Source organism: Typopeltis vanoorti, chromosome 1 (assembly GCF_054136105.1).
Source record: "Typopeltis vanoorti isolate ZY-2024b chromosome 1, IOZ_Tvanoo_1.0, whole genome shotgun sequence".
Lineage (NCBI taxonomy): Eukaryota > Metazoa > Arthropoda > Arachnida > Uropygi > Thelyphonidae > Typopeltis > Typopeltis vanoorti.
In genome coordinates, this window is record NC_143549.1 from 177,821,072 (window position 1) to 177,839,031 (window position 17,960).

The 17,960-nt window shown below is 37.0% G+C and overlaps 1 protein-coding gene across 3 annotated transcripts in view; it reads right to left on the reverse strand.

The window, feature by feature from the left end:
• LOC150110672 (glucose transporter type 1-like) overlaps positions 1–17,960 on the reverse strand; it is a 1,175,276-nt gene that overhangs the window by 122,754 nt on the left and 1,034,562 nt on the right. For all 3 annotated transcript variants that reach the window (XM_090395569.1, XM_090395562.1, XM_090395554.1), the window contains 2 exons: positions 16,682–16,809; positions 1,560–1,779 (listed from right to left, as the gene is read on the reverse strand). In XM_090395569.1, the coding sequence (XP_090251695.1) occupies positions 1,560–1,779; positions 16,682–16,809 (348 nt within the window). The remainder of the gene's footprint in view (positions 1–1,559; positions 1,780–16,681; positions 16,810–17,960) is intronic.

Here is a 17,960-nt window from a genome sequence, read left to right on the forward strand (position 1 = left end):
TTGGATATTAGATTGGTGCATTGGATTGGAGACTGGCTATCTGATAGGTATCAAAAAGTTGTGTATGGGGGAGCGATATCCAGGAAAAGGAAAGTCACTAGTGGAGTGCCTCAGGGGTCTGTTTTAGGTCCATTACTGTTTAACTTGTATATTAATGATATAGGTGAAGATTTGGATGGAGATATTCAGTTGTTTGCAGATGATGCAAAGTTGGGACAAACCATGAAGTGTAGTGAAAATGTTGTGGCCTTATAGACTTGAATAGATTGAGTGATTGGCACGGAAATGGGGATGTGAGTTCAATGTTGCAAGGTTTTAAAATTTGGAAAACAAAGATGGGATGCAGAATTTATGCTTGGTGAGAATATATTAGAGGTAGAGGAAATAAGAGATCTGGGGGGTGATAGTGGATAAGGATCTAATATTTAGGGGACACATCGCCAAAATTGTGAAGACAACATAAAGGCTTCTGAGAATGATGCGGAGGACACTGACGTGTAGAAGTAGGGAGATTCTTGTTCCATTGTATAAGGCTTTGATTAGGCTACACATGGACTATTGTGCCCAGATTTGGTCACCGGGTTTTCAGAAGGATGAAGAGATGTTGGAAAGGGTCCAAAGGAGACTGACTAAGGTAGTTTCTGACCTCTGGAATGTCGAGTATGAGGAAAGATTGAGAAGATGTAATCTGCAGAGTCTGGTGGACAGGAGGAAGAGGGGAGATATGATAGAGACCTACAAGTTGGTAAGGGGTTGTTATAGGATCAATGCTGGAGAAGTTATACAGAGAATAGTGGGAGATCAGAGGTCATCCCTGGAAACTGTATAAAGAGGGTGTGAGTAGGGGAGTGAGAGGTAGTTTTTTTCGTGTAGAGTTGTGAATGATTGGAATGCCTTGACTGAGAATGTGGTGTCTGCAAAGAGTCTGAATGTGTTTAAAACACGGTATGATGAGTTGTGTGTGTGTGATAAAAGGATCTCTCAGATGAGTCTTTGACCATGAGGTCTTGGGGTGGTAATTTTTTTTTTTTTTTTTTAAGTTTGAGAAAGAGTGATTATACATACAAATTTCTGCATTTGCTTATAAGGATTACTTGTAGATGAGTGAGGCAAGTTAATCCCACCTATTTCGAAGCTTGGGTTAGCTTTTATGAAGAGAGTGGGATTTAGCCTTCACTATTTGTGTTGTTGCTACTGTTTATGTATGGGATTTAGGCATTGGATGCTAGTGATTTGTGATGTGTATATTAGTGTTAATGGTTTCTTAACTTTGTTGGTATGTTTTACAGAGTTCGTTTTTTAATGTACTGTAGTTATCTACGTGTTTTAACTTTCTTGGTAGGTTGTTGAGTTGCGTGGGTATCTGATGTGATCTCACATAAGAACTGTATGAGTTGTTGAAGGGTGTGGGGATGTAGAGAGTTGTTGTAGGTCGTGTTATATGCTAGCCCCTTCAATATAATAATGAAATGTAATAAAAAGCAACTTTATGCATAATTGAGAAGTGCTGATCTTTTAATTTGTGAATTAATATATATCATCAATTCATTCATCCTTACAGGCTTCTACTGGCTTTTCTTCAAAGAGTAGCTCTCCTGATTGCAGAGACTTTCGTAGTATTGTCATTCCATTCACATTAATGATGTCATCCTTCCTAAACAGCGCAGCTATTTCTTCAAAAGTCTTATTTTTTGTTTCAGGGATCTTCTTGTATGTAAATGTCCAAAAGATTGCTAACAGTGCAGTGAATGGAAGGAAGGTGTAGTTTTCACACACCCTCTGGTAATAAATGGAAAGAAAAAGGTTAATTAAGTATGCAACATTATATAAGCATAAATAAAGTTATCAGTGCTTGCATAAACAGAAATTATTAGGAGTAAAATAATTTAAAATATAAAATTCAATTTTATTTAACTTTTCCTTTTAACAGCAAGTTTTATTAAGGAAAAAAATTCAATATTACAATAGTATTAAATTAGAGTTTTGCAACTTAATTTAATAACATAAGAATGCATGATCTAAGAAAAAGGAAAAGCTGGTTTTTGTTGGTGACCTAAAAAGAAGAGCAGCCAATGGATCCCAGACATACATTCTGGAAAAATTTTCAGAAAAAGGCAGGGCTAATAATAATGGTAAATACCTGTTTGATTTATGCTCAAGACATGGACAATTTGTTATAGCATCATGCTCCAGCATAATAATGCTGACTAGGGATCCCAGACGTCCCGTAAAATACGGGATCATCCCATTTTTGGCTAATGCGTCTCATTTCATTCTTCAGAATGAAATGGGATGCATTCTTTCTTCAGTAAAGTATTGCAAGAGTGAGCACGACTGATTGATTAATAAGAATATTGTCAGATGAGAAGAGCATTATTGTATTAACAATCTATTTTGTATCTATAATAGTAAGCAAAAAACCACTTGAAGGCAACTTAAAGTGGCTTAATGAAAATATGCAGCCTAACAATTGGATTTACTATTTGTTATTCTTGTTGAGAGGCTTATACGCTGGTTAGACATAATAACTAATATTTAAGGAATTGACAGCGTATACTGGAAATATAGATTAAATAAACTTTAATATACACTTTCCGATATTTCGGCGAACGTTACGTTGCCATCTTCTTGGGAACTTACTAAAAAGACACGTGCACACAAGTACTAATACAACAAATGAGACTGAGGCTAGGATGCTAGCGTTTTCCTAAAGTCCTGATGGTGCCCCCTGGCGGGCTATATTGGTAGTTCTTGGCCTTTGGGCTGAAGTTCTTTTGATAAAAGAACTTCAGCTACTATTTGTTACTATTTGTTCACTATACTTAGTATAGTGTGTGCATAGCAAACCTTACCACGCACATACTTGGAAAGTTAGAAACATTTTGTAAGACTGGCATATGTGATGGATGCGCATACTAAATTTCACCCTCAGTCATAAGTGTCCCGTTTTTTCCAGTGTATGTGGGATCCCTAATGCAGACATACACACATATATATATATAATGCATTTTTTATGTCAACTCCACATACACACAACAGGATACAAAGCCTACAGCATATCAGTGTGAATGTGGGAAACAGGTCACAGAGAAAGTAGGAATTAGTAGAAAGAAGTTATTCTTTTTTAGGGAGGGGGGGGAAGTGTGAAGGAGGCCATTCTGTTCTGAATAAAGATAGATAGAATGAAAATAGGAGAAAGTTGATTTGGCATATTTGAAGCTGGAGAGTAAACAGATGAACCAGCAGCAGCTCATGTTCTTCCAGACTTAAAGTAAAGGGGAAGAATGATGGCAGGTTTAACAGAACACTGCTCATAAAAATACTTATAGAAGAGTTATTATTATTATTATTATTCAGGCCTCCATGGAGTCAAAAGACTCATTGTGGGAGGTCCTTCCTAAGAAACACAAAGTCTATCAAGACTCATCGAGGGGAGGCCCCCCCCCCCCAAGAAACACAAAGTCTATCATACCACTCCTTGAACTCATTGAAAGTTTTTGCTCTCACCACTCCATCAGGCAATGCATTTCATGGTTCAGCCATCCTCCATGCAAAGAAACCACTCCTCACCCTCTTCCTCACAGTTTCCTTTCATATCTTCCAGGGATGGCCTCTTGTCATCACTCTTTCCCGCTGTTCAACCAAGCGAAAGAACTCCCCAGTATCAACCCTGTAACCACCTCTCAACAGTTTAAAAGTCTCAATTATAAAGCAGAAAACAATCAAGAGTGGAGTGCACTCTGTGTATGTGTGGGAAGGATAGGGTCATCAGTTAACTGGATTCTGGACAGCATTAGGCATTTTTAGGAAGTTTTTGATGTACTACTCCAAATGTAGAGCATTGCAAGGTTGGGTAGATTTCTGATTTATACAGTGTTAGCAGTGATATATGATGGAAAGTAATGTCATGAGCAGAAATGGACACCACATTTTTTGGAGACTGAAGAGGCTACGTATGTAAAAGATAGATATGCACCATCTGAAATGTACAGTTGCAAAATGCAACGAAATGCAAAGTTAGGCAGATTAGTGATTTATACTGAGTTGGTAGTGGTATAGTGTAAGAAGTAATGTCATAAGCAGAAATGGACAGCTATGCAAATCAGTCCAATAAAAGAAGAAGTGAAACGAGGTGAGATCTTTCTTGTGAGAAAGAAGACAGGTGTTTTAGAAGTACTGAAGTTCACCAATTTCTCCTTGTCCCAGATGAATAATGGCAAAGAAATCAAAGTTTAAGAAATTGACTATGGAGAATCTTAAAGCTTGGAGTGATCATGCAATATGGGACTTGTAATAAAGAACAAGAATAGAGTGCTTGTCATTGGCAAAACTATGGATAGGATTTCAGGTCAGTGATGACTATTCATATACAGGAAGAACAGAGTGGATAAAAGTACAGAGCACTGGGTTTGTACACTTATTATGGGGAAACTTGAAGAGAAAAAAACCATCAACCGTGACAAAGTGAATGAAAACTGACAACTTAACTGCAAAGGGTAAAAGGCAGATCATAAAATAATAGTTTGGTAAGCAAGCCTCTTGCTAGAACCAATCAAAATGAAATGCATTGGATATGTCAAAAGGATCACAGAAATTTCTCCTACCTTTCCTGTGGCTTGTATCAAAAGGTGACTGGCAGTGTCTCAGAGAACTGTGGACCAAGAATAATGGAAGCCATATTGCTAATCACTAATTGTCTGATGTGTCTCTAAGTGATAAAGATGTTGACTATTGATGACCTTTATGATTTTTAAGAGAAATAAAATGAGGAGTTTGATAACTATGTTTATCACCTTTTTTTTTTTTTTTTTTGAAAGGATAAAATGCAAACTCTAGAGCACAAATATTGAACATGACTGGGTAGAATGAATACCATCAATATCAGAGGAATTGCTGGTATCCAACTATTCAACATTCTTCTGATTTCTTTCTGATAAATGATCAGATCAAAAATTAGAGGCATGAAGTGAGCTGCTCTTGGTGTAGTGAGAGGTAATTTGTTGTGGTCATTAATCACAGAGTTGGAGAAAAATATGACAAGAGATCAGCCTTATCTTTGATGTCATTTGGATGGGCAAGAGGTGGACATAATAGTACAGAAATTGCACTAAATAGCTCTAGCAAAAAACCTAAAGATATGACTTCCACCTGAGATATGACCTTTTCAAAATCAGATTTAGAAGCAGAATTGTTTAATGGATTTTTTCCCCTACTGCTGCAAGCTGCAGTGTAGGCTGAGTATGAAGTTAGTTTTGATCTTGACTGGCTTGAGATATGTTGAATCTTTTTTTTTTTTTTTTTCCTTTGACTACCTTTGCACACTTGTTGGAAACAAATGTGCAAAAGAAATAGAGTTTTGATCTTGACTCACTTGAGATATGCTGAATTTTTCTTTGACTGCTTTTGCACACTTGTTGGGAAACAAAGGCTTGAATACTGAGCAGATTTATGGTGGAGGAGGAAGGGCCTTCCTTTCAATTATTCAAGTGTACAACTTACAATGACATAAGTTAGCATTACTATTATTATTACTCAGACATTTCTATGGAGTCCAAATCAGTTGTGATCAATGCTGGTAAAACCTGTTCTACATTTTACCACCTGCCAAGCAAGAAAAAAAAATCTCCACACCCTTGCTAATCGCATTATTATCATTATTAGCATGAGACTTCTATGTCTATGAAATCAAAAGACTCATCATGCCAAGTCCCTACTGTCACACATAAATTTCATCAAACCATGCCTTAAACCCATCAAATGTTTTTGTACTCACTACACTCTCAAGTAGTGCATTCCACTCATCACTCCATGCAAAGAACCTGATCTTCATCCCTTGCTCACATCCTCCTTTTAATTTACAGGGATAGTTTCTTGTGTGATCCCTCTCTCCCTGCATTCTGTGAAAAATCTCTTCCATATTAACATGGATCTCTTCCCAAAATTCTTACTAAATTTCCTGAGGTGATGCATTGCTCTCTCCCTATTTAACAGATAGTGTAAAATAAATTTCTTCTGCATCAACTTATAAAACTCCTTTAATAACTTATATAACTTATATTTCTCTCATATTCTCCCATTCTATTTCTGACCACCAAGTAAACTTTGCAACCCATCCGCAATCTATCATAGAGAAATATACCATAGACCTGTCATTAACTCAGTGACTTGACTTTCGATACTTTGTGTGAACAGGTCTACGAACAGTAATTAATCCAAATGTGACCTTATCAGATCCTTATAAGGTAGAATACAAACATCTTCATAAGAAGCTTTTCATCCAAAGTGCATACCTTTATCCTGTGGCATATTAAAATGGCAAACTGTTTGTCTTTTGTCCATTCTGTCAATTGATTTAAATCATCCTGCTGGATTTTGCCATCACAGTTACTAATTTTTACCTGTTTTCCATGTTTAGCAAAAAATCGATACTTCCCCTTAAATCATTTCCTATATCATCAATGTGTAAATTTATTATTATTATTACCACCCCAAGACCTCATGGAGTCAAAGACTCATCTGGGAGGTCCTTTTATCACACACACAGCTCATCATACCGTGTTTTAAACACATTCAAACTCTTTGCAGACACCACATTCTCAGGCAAGGCATTCCAATCATTCACAACTCTGCACGAAAAAAACCTGCTCTCACTCCCCTACTCACACCCTCTTTATACAGTTTCCAGGGATGACCTATGGTTCTCCCCTGATCTCCCACTATTCTCTGTAAACCTTCTTCAGCATTGATCCTATAACAACCATTTACCAACTTGTAGGTCTCTATCATATCTCCCCTCTTCCTCCTGTCCACCAGACTCTGCAAATTACATCTCAATCTTTCCTCATACTCGACATTCCAGAGGTCAGAAACTACCTTAGTCAGTCTCCTTTGGACCCTTTACAACATCTCTTCATCCTTCTGAAAACCCGGTGACCAAATCTGGGCACAACAGTCCATGCGTGACCTAATCAAAGCCTTATACAATGGAACAAGAATCTCCCTACTTCTACACGTCAGTGTCCTCCACATCATTTCCAGAAGCCTTTGTGTTGTGTCCCCTAAATTTTAGATCCTTATCCATTATCACCCCCAGATCTCTTATTTCCTCTACCTCTAATATATTCTCACCAAACATAAATTCTGCATCCCATCTTTGTTTTCCAAGTTTTAAAACCTTACATTTTGCAACATTGAACTCGCTTCCCCATTTCCGTGCCCAATCACTCAATCTATTCAAGTCTATAAGGCCACAGCATCTTCACTACACTTCATGGTTTGTCCAAGCTTTGCATCATCTGCAAACAACTGAATATCTCCATCCAAATCTTCACCTATATCATTAATATACAAGTTAAACAGTAATGGACCTAAAACAGACCCCTGAGGCACTCCACTAGTGACTTTCCTTTTCCTGGATATCGCTCCCCCATACACAACTTGTTGTGTATGGGGGGAGCGATAGCCAGTCTCCAATCCAATGCACCAATCTAATATCCAACCCCATCTACTCAAGTTTGACTGTCAACCTATCATGAGGTACTCTATCAAAAGCCTTTGCGAAATCCAAGTATATTACTGTGTAGCCTTTTCCTGTGTCCAAGGAAGCAGTCACTTTATTGTAATAAGTAAGTAGATTACTAAAACATGATCTCCCTTTAGCAAATCCATGCTATCCATCAAAGATAATACCATTGTTGTCAACCCAATTCTGGATCCTAGGTCTCACAAGCTTCTCCACCAACTTGACCACAACACCTGACACAGAGATAGGCCTATAGTTTGATGCTTGAGTTCTATCACCTCCTTTATGAAGTGGCACAATCTTGCCCCTCTTCCACTCCTTAGGAACTTGACAAGTACAAGACTCATATTAAAAAAATATGTCAAGGCAGGTGTCAATTCCCTTTCTTTCAGAATACATGGTGATATATTATCAAGTCCCACAGCTTTATTAACATCTAGTTTACTCAACTCCCCATACACCTGTTACTCACTTACAGTCAGTCTCTCCTCCCCTTCATCAACTGCTCTCAATCCTTCCATGAAGTCACATTCACAAGATTGAAGATCTTTATGAATGTTCATTAAGTATCTCCACCACACATTCTGCATCAACTGTCTTTATACCATTTTCTTCAATCAATGTCATCCTTCCATAATTATTCTTTCATTTGCTGGCTACATGTCGAAAGAACTCCTTACGATTCTTTTTGGCTTCATTAGCCAATTGCTGTTCATTCCTCTCTTTAGCTACCCCTCACCAACCAAGTCACCCTCCTTGCTTGGTCTATGTAGACCTCATGGAATTGGTTATTTCCACTTCTCTTATGCTGCCTCCACAATGCCCTTTTTCTCTGAATCACTTGCTTAATCTCTTTATTCATCCATCTCACACCCCACCTTATTTAACCTTCTCACCCTTGGAATACATTTAGACATTGCATCTACTAAACAGTTTTTAAAAATCCCCCAAGCTGCATTGATCTTTTTCCAGCTAACTCCTGATTTCACACTACTACATTACACTACATTATCACCACCATCCACATCACATAAATTTAATACTAATAATCACTTCCCTTTTCCTAGATTCAACTCCCACTTATACTATTCTTCGACTGTGTATCAGCCATACTTTTCTCCATATCACTGATTTCAAATCCATTTCCATTTGCTCCAATAATAGATTTCAATGTCTTGTCAAATGCCTCTGCCTTTGTGTCCAGTAGTTATCACAAGTAGCTATTTTCTTTAACTGACTCCATTGTCATTCAGTTTATTATTTAAAGTTAGTAAATTATAATGTAAAACCTACTCTTCACAAAACCATACTTATTCCTACAGAGTATTGTATTGCCATCATCCATCCATTCTTGAGTTCTGCCTTTAAGCAAGTTCTTCAGTATTTTAATCAATATACTCCCAAGACACTGATCAGACTATAATATGCGATCTCTATCCTTTATGCAATGGTACTATTTTGTCATCTTTCTCTCTTCCCTTGGGTCTTTATCAGAGATAAGACATAAATAGCTTGGAAAGAGGGTGCTGTCCATTCTTTGCCCATCCTCATATATATATAGGTGGATTTCCCATTTATCCAATTACCATATTCACATTAAGCTTCTACATTTTCCTAAGTGACTCCAATTTTCACATTAATTCATAGCACAACTGGCACTGCAGTGCCTCCACTTGGATGGTGACTTGCAGAGTGATAACTCCATAACTAAACTATTTCTTCTATGTTGTCACTTTCCTACCTTCTTCATCAGTTAGAGTTATTCTTCCATAATAATTCTTCCTTTTACTCACTACAATGTGAAAGAACTCTCTGAGATTTCCTTTGGTTAGCTTAGCTAACTTTCTCTCATTATATGATTTGAACTTTCATACCATGCTGATCACTCCTCTTGGTGTTATTTACACTGACTTTTATGAGACCTGTGTTTGTATAAATCTGAGTCTTAATTATTATTATTTAGGCAAAGTGGATACTAGATCTATCATTATTTCAAAGCCGAATGTTTGTAGAAACTATGAAAGTTGCATAAGTTGACCTGAGAGCTTATGAGAATACAATCCTTTGTATTTCTGAGTTGCCTTAGCTTGCACTACTTAAAAGACATGGGTGCTGCACAAGCGTCCATATACAGGGTGTTTCAAAAAGAATGACCCGATTTTAAATAATTATATTTAATAATGAAAATCTGGTACAGTTATAAAATAACCTTCTGTTGACTAGACACCATCTTCTCATTATCTAAGCATAGCGGCTATTTGTGCACTAGTAGTGGCATCTAGCAGTCGTCATATCAGACTCTGGACCAAGGCCATTCACATGGTACAAGTCGCATTCATTTGTGGTTCGTGGTTGCAAAGATATACAATTTTCAAATCAGGACATTCTTTTTGAAACACCGTGCATTTGATAAAGGTTTCACTGGCCTGACATCTGTTTTGAACTGGTTGGTTCTCTTCAGAGACTAGGCAGAAACCTTAAGAGAGCAAAAACTCTCGTTCAGTACCAAGGAAATCGAAGCCTTATGGCTCTTCCTTTAGTAATTAATTATTATTATTATTATTTCTCACATAACTCCATAGAGTCAAAGACTAATCATGGAAGACCACGTCAACTGCTGTTCATTCATCCATTGTACCTCTCTATGAAGTCGTTTATCTACAAAGCACTCACCATACTTTTGGCAATCCATTCCATTATTATGTAACACCTCCAGGAAATCCAAAATCTCATTGAGGAAGGGCACCTACTCTACAATTCTCTGTCTCCACCACTAAATCCACCAACTACAACAACAAACTGCAACTACCATTATCATCTATACCAATGGCATCTACTGCCCATCATCACCACTAGTATTTTCACAGACAATCACAAACATCCATGCCAATGATGGGATTCGAACCCGCAGCCTTTTGGCTGGAGAGTGGATATGCTGACCACTCAACCAAAAAATATTTAATTTATGTTAAAAATGGTTTAAAAAGTCTTGTATACTAGCAGTTGAATAAATTTATATGGGATAGGAGAAAGTATGCAATTTTGCAGTAGAGGGGATGAATGAAAAAAGAGAAGAAATTTGTTTTGAAAGTTTGGGGTTGAACGATTTTCTTGGAGAAAACCCTGTCATCTCTGTATAAGATCAACTAACTCATTAACTTACATTTCAATGAATTGCTAATGCCTGAATTCCAATTCATTATCTTTTAGCTACCATCACAAATTGGGGAGGTAGGGATGTTTCTCACTGTAGCGATGGCTACTGTTCTTGGACAATGATAAAAGAGTTTTCTGTTGCAGCCATCTAAGGTCACTATACAGTACTGACATGCTAAGTTCTAGAACCATTTGAATGTGAAAATGAAGAAGCAAAGAAGCATTAGTCCTATGGGACAAAAAGAAAAAAACAACAGTGCAACTATATCATAGAAAGAACCTAAGTTTGAATTCTGTCTAGAGTACAAGTGATTTTATAAGGGCATGTCAAATGAAAGTGAGTTAGATGATCTGATATTTGGAGATGGAAAGGTTTTTTCTTGTGAACTGTGAATCTTGAGTTTTTTCTTATGCAAAGCAGATAAATTATCTAGTAAGCATACACATACACACAACACATGCTCAGAGACATAACATACAGTGAAGATAGAATTAACCATTCTATCATAATCAAGCAGGCCTGGTTGGCCTTTCTTACACAGGGCTGGTTCGAATCCTGCCAGAAGCATGGATGTTTGTGATTGTCCTGCTAACTCTGTGTGGAAAAGGCATTCTATCACTTCTTCTGGCAGAAGGCTTCACTCGCAAAACCCAATAAGGTACGGGAGTGACATTCAGTGTTAAAATGACTTCACATGTGAATTACTAACTAATTACCATTATCAAAATTTGGTTTACAAGAAGTCATGCTACTCATTAACAGACTACTGGACCTAATACATAAATAAAGATGGAAAAACATAGCCATTAAAGATGAGTATGTAGAATTTTTAAACAAACAAACAAATGTGATATAAAATAACTGACAATGGGTTTTATTAAGGTATAATAGTACAGATGATTATACCAACTAGTTTCGCCACATATGCTAGTGGCTTCTTCTGGATTAGGAAGAATAACAAAATAACAGAATATGGAATGAACATATTCCTTCCACAAGAACATGGAATATTATTATTATCTCATCTCATTTTCCTTTCTCCCTCTTTTACCTTGTGGTGTCGAGGGTTTATTATCATCGGACCTAAACTGTTCACAGGATAAAGTGGTCAGCCCTATGCCCAGTGTATCCTGTGTCCGCAGTGGTGTTGAGTTCTCAACACTGGTTTTCCTGCTTTGCAGAATGAAAAATCCGAGATAAACTGGGGAAAAAACCCTACTGTCCATGCCCAAGACCAGCTAACTTGGCTATGGCAGAAGTTAGCTGGTCTTCCTCTCTCCAACTGGAATCAAACCTAGGACACTCCTTCCCCAGGCATATGGTTGCGAAGCACACAGCCACTAGGCTAATGGCACACCCTCCATGGAGTCGACAGACTCATCGTGGGAGGTTCATTCAACTGACAACATATTTATCATATAGAATCTTAAAGTCCTTAACACTATTTGCATTAACAACACATTCTGGAAATGCATTCCATTCACTGACAATTCTCCATGGAAAAATCTACTCCTCACACCCTTCTCACTACACTTTTACATAACTTCCAGGAATGACCTCTGGTTCTTCCCCTCTCATCTTTTACTCTTTTTATAATCTCCTCTGGATTAATCTGCTAAAATCTTCTCACTAACTTAAATGTCTCTATCATATCACCTCTCTTCCTCCTATCCACCAAACTCTGCAATCCACATCTCTTCAACCTCTCTCCATAGGCAGCATTCCAAACTCCTGATATTGTCTTAGTCAATCGTCTCTGGACCCTCTCCACATCACATTGAAAACCAGGTGACCAGATCTGAGCACAATAGTCCAAGTGTGGCCTGACCAATGCCTTATGCAGTGGCACAACCACTTCCTTATCCTTGCATGTTAGAGTACTTCTTATCATAGCAGCACTATGATGTGCAACCTTTGTAGCTCTAGCAATATGCCCTCTAAACTTCAGTCTACTGTCAACCATCACTTCCATATCTCTAATCTCATCCACTTCCTGCAGTACAGCACCATCAATAAAAACACAGCCTTATATTTCTGCACTCCAAAATGCAACACCTTGCACTTATTGATATTAAAACTACAACCCCACTCTTTTGTCTCCAAGTAAAAAGTCTATTTAAATCTTCCTGAAGGGATTCAGCATCAGCAGTGCTACTTATAATTCTTCCCAACTTTGCATCATCAGCAAATAACTGAAGATCCCCAGTCAGTCCACTTGATATATCGTTTACAAACAAGTTAAACAGCAGGGGCCCAAGAACAGAACAGAACCTTGGAGCACACCACTGGTTACCCTTCTTTTTTGAGACACTGTTCCATTATACACAACCTGTTGGTATAAACTCCAGGATGTTTGTTGAAATAGTTGTGGTCCTTATATGAACATAATAAAGCTCATGTAGTCAAAATGGGTTTGAAAGCCACTCCTATGTCGTGAGATTTTAGATTAGCAATTTGGAGAGAAAGTCTACAAATATAAAGGATAGAAACTGAGGTTCTGTAGCAAATGTTGAGAATTTGTTGTGGAGCACTAGTAGAGAATAATATTCTTTGTACTAATTTCTTATATCTATTACTCACCAGAAGTTAAAGTAGAGACTGTAATTCTTCTTTCATTTTTTCTTCATTTCTTGTAATGGAGATTGACCTTTTCTTGAGTGTATGTATAATACCTAATTTTTGTGATACATAGTGCAATGAGGAAGAATGCGAGTAACAACCTGTATGAGTCTATGAACTTTATTACGTTCACCTAAGGACCACAACCCGTTCAACAAATATCCTGGAGTTTATAATATTCCATTGTTCTTGTGGGCTTTTTTACATATTAGCAAACTTCTAGATGTTTGCCCTAAGACAAAAAAGAATATATTAAGACATGAATAATAACAACAGAAAACAGCTTGGGCCTAGTTTTCCACTTCTTCCACAGTCACCAAATTATTGGAGACAAGAGCTCCATGCCGTAAAGGACAACTTCAATGATTGCAACGTCAAAGATGGCTAGCTACACACAAGGCACACTTAACAGAAAGAAGAAATGATTCATGTGAAATTCAGAAGTCATTTATTATATCTTTCTGCACATCAGACTAACTTTTATGCCAACTATCACATGAACTTACTGAAATGATTGACATGTGGCAGCTTCCACATTCCACACTTTTTCTGTTTTTTACTTTTGTGTAACAGTTTCCTATATGTTCTTTTTTTTAGTTATGTAATGGTTCACATTTTAACACTTTATTGTATTATTTTTTTGTATTTCCTCACCCAGAAGAAGCCACTAGAATATGTAGCAATTAGTCAGTATAATATTAGTCTTGCACTGAGTCGAGTTCCAAAGGAGTGGAAGGAAGGCAAGATTGTGCTGCTGCATAAGAGATGTGATAGAACTCAAGCATCCAATTATAGGCCTATCTATGTCAGGTGTTGTGGTTAAGTTGTTGGAGAAGCTGGTGAGAACCAGGATCCAGAAGTGGGTTGACAACAATGGCAATATCTTTGATGGAAAGCATGGATTTGCTAAAGGGAAGTCATGTTTTAGTAATCTACTTACTTATTACAATAAGGTGACGACTTCCTTGGACAGAGAAGAGGGATACACAGCAGCATACTTAGATTTTGCAAAGCCTTTTGATAGATTATCCCATGACAAGTTGATAGTTAAACTAGAGCGGATGGGGGTTGGATGTTAGATTAGTGCATTTGATCAGAGACTGGCTATCTGATATGTATCAGCAAGTTGTGTATGGGGAACAATATCCAGGAAGAGAAAAGTCACTAGTGGTGTGCCACAGGGGTCTGTTTTAAGGCCACTGCTGTGCTTTTTAACCTGTATACTAATGATACTGGTGAAGATTTGGATAGGGATATTCAGTTGTTTGCAGATGATGCAAAGTTGGGACGAACTATGAAGAGCAGAAAAGATGTTGTGGCCTCACAAGAAGACTTTAATAAATTGAGTGAATGGACATGGAAATGGGGATACAAGTTCAATGTTGCAAAATGTAAGGTTTTCAAATTTGGGAAACAATGATGGGATGTAGAATTTATGCTTGGTGGGAATACATTGCTGGAGGTGGAGAAAATAAGAGATCTTGGGGTGATAGTGGATAAGGATCTTAAATTTAGGGGACACATTGCCAAAATTGTGAGGACAACACAAAGAATTCTGGGAATGATGCAGAGTACACTGACTTGTAGAAGTAAAGAGATTCTTTACTTCTACAAAGAATCTTCTTTATTTCTACAACGTATAGGCCTTTGATTAGGCCACACAAGGACAACTATGCTCAGATTTGGTCACCTGATTTTCAAAAGGATGAAGAGATGTTGGAAAGATGTTGGAATGACTGAATAAGGTAGTTTCTGATCTCTGGAATGTCGAATATCAGGAAAAGTTGAGAAGATGTAATTTACAGAGTCTAGTGGATAGGAGGAGGAGAGTGATAGAATAGAGACCTACAAGTTAGCAAGGGGTTGTTAAAGGATCAATGTTGGAGAGGTTTTACAGAAAACGATGAGAGATCAGGGGAGAACCAGAAGTCATCCCTGGAAGCTGTATAAGGAGGGTGAGCAGGGGAGTGAGAAGCAGGTTTTTTGCATGCAGAGTTGTGAATGATTGGAATGCCTTGCCTGAGAGTGTGGTCTGCAGAGAATTTGAGTGTGTTTAAGGTATGGTATGATGAGCTGTGTGCATGACAAAAGGATCTACAAGATGAGTCTTTGACTCCATTTGGCCTTGAGATAATAATAATAATAATAATAATAATAATAATAATAATAATAATAATAATCTATACTACTACAGCATAATAAACCCCAATGGCAGTTACTTTACATCACACAGTCATTAAAGGTTTGTCAGAATCCATAACTAAAAACAATTTCTGATTTCCTTTTTTTTTTTTTTTTTAAATTCTAATATTAAGACTAAGCTTTCCTGACCATTCTCACCAAACAGCTGCATTTTTGAAGGCTCTCTTCCCAACCCTCTACCTGTTTGTGCTACAATAGTATTACATATTTTTATAATTTTCTCAGAAGTTGCAGATGCCAGGATTCAAAAGATGCAAAATTCAATTATGTGCTTTACTAAAAATAACTAAAAATGCACATATATACTAAGTGTAGGTAGATGTTCACTGGTAATAAACAATTCTGGTCTACTTTAAACTTTTGGGGACCCCATATGAAATTATTCATGTGATTTTGAATAACAACGACAAAAATTAACTGTAAATTATAAAACTTCTTTTAATTTCTGCAGTGTGCAATTCAGAAATTTAAGAGACTGTTTAAGCGCCTCTAGCGCAATTGGAAGAACAACGGTACATTGCACCCTTCGATTGGAATAGGCCTAAGTTCGATTCTCGTCATGACGGGAGGAATCTTTATCAGGACGATTTTCAATTGAAGGTGAGTTAGCCAATCTCATACGGAGGTAGCAGGGTTTTTTCTCCTGGAAACTCGGGTTTTTCATCCCACATACATACAAATCAGCCCTTCAGAACACACACAAACGCAATTTACAGACATAGAATACTAGTTGTGGTGGTGGTGGTAGATGGCATTGATGGATGATTCGTAGTAGAGATTCGGTGTAGTGGTTGAGACAGTTGTATCAGTTAAGACAGTTGTAGGTGTCCTCCCACGATGAGTCTTCAGACTCCTTAGAGGTGTCAGGAATAATAATAATAATAATAAATTTAATTTTAATTTTCTCTAATTTTCGATTTTTAAAATTTTGCAAGTTACAGCAAAATTACATCATGGATTGATGGTACATGTGTTGATTACCATGTAGGAACTATTAATAATGATCGCTATTAATGACAGACTGGGTCTCATTAATACTTTGTATTGTCATAAAAATAAAAAATGATATTAATAGATGTACAGATGACATATATATATAAGGTTAAGTGATATAAATTATTACTAAATTATGTAAGTGATTTTTTTATATGCAATACTAGATGTATAGTAACAATATTTACCTGCAGTTGTGGAAAGGCGAGGCCAACTACAAAGTTGGCAAACCAGTTTGAAAGCACTGCTATACTCATTGCTGCTGGCCTTGGACCTTGAGAAAACAATTCTGCTGTAATCATCCAAGGTATTGGTCCTGTGATAAAAATGAAAATATGAGATCTTAAGCAGCAGCTATATGAGAAAAAAATCTGTTTACTTTAGAAAAATTACCATATCTCTTTAATAGTATCTGAAATTTTTAATAGACATCTGAAATTAAATGTTGAAATGGATAAATACTTTCGTATGGCTATGAATTCTTTATAATATGTGTGTTGTATTTTTGAAACAGGTACCTTTCATAGTTCCTCTTAAAAGTTTTTTCCATAGTTTCCATTATAATTTTGAAGAAGTAACTGTAGCTCTGAGGAAGTGGCATTTGACTTTATAGGCTAGACCACCAAAAGAAAGACCAGAATAGGTTTGATTCTAGTTGAAAGGACTTTAAGCACTTCCATAGTGCATTGGAAGAATGGATGACAGGAATTGTGTCCTTCAAGTGAAAAAGCCTCAAGTCTGATTCTTGTCATGATGAAAGGAATTTTTATATGGGCTTTTTCAGTTGAAGATGAGTTAGTTAATCTCATATGGAGGTAGCAGGTTTATTTCTCTTGAAAACTTGAGTTTTTCATCCAGAGTATGCATGAAATTGATAGGCATAAAATACAGTTAGTGGGTGGGAGATAGCATTGTGTGTGTGTGTAGGTGATAGTGGCATCGTAAGTAGTGATGTTGTTGTTGTGTATAGATGAAGGATTAAGTAGTGTGGACAGTGGGTTGTATAGAATGGAGTGCCCTCCTGGAGGTGTCGCCTAATAATAATACTAATTCTTTGATGGAAAATATAAGTGACCAAAGGTGGATAACATTAGGATAACACCATGAAATATGAAATATAAAATGTAGTGGAAGATTAGGAGAATGATTAGGCGATAACGGCTGAATGCAAAAGTTTGAACTCAAGTGACTGGAGAAATGCTGCTTGAGTGGCAGAGAAGAGAAAGAAAAATGCTGCAAGGAAAGAGAAGTCAGACCATGAAAGGAGGAGAATACTGTATGGTGATTCAGTGATGAGAGAGGAATGTTTGATGAGAGCATGATAAAATCATATTTCTTGGATATGAAGATAGTAGGTTAGTTAAGTAATTTAGTTAAGTTAATAGTTGGGATAATGTCTTAACTATTTTTCTGAGAGAAAGTTAACGAAAAAATACCTAATTTTTATTTGTTTCTGCATGCATTATA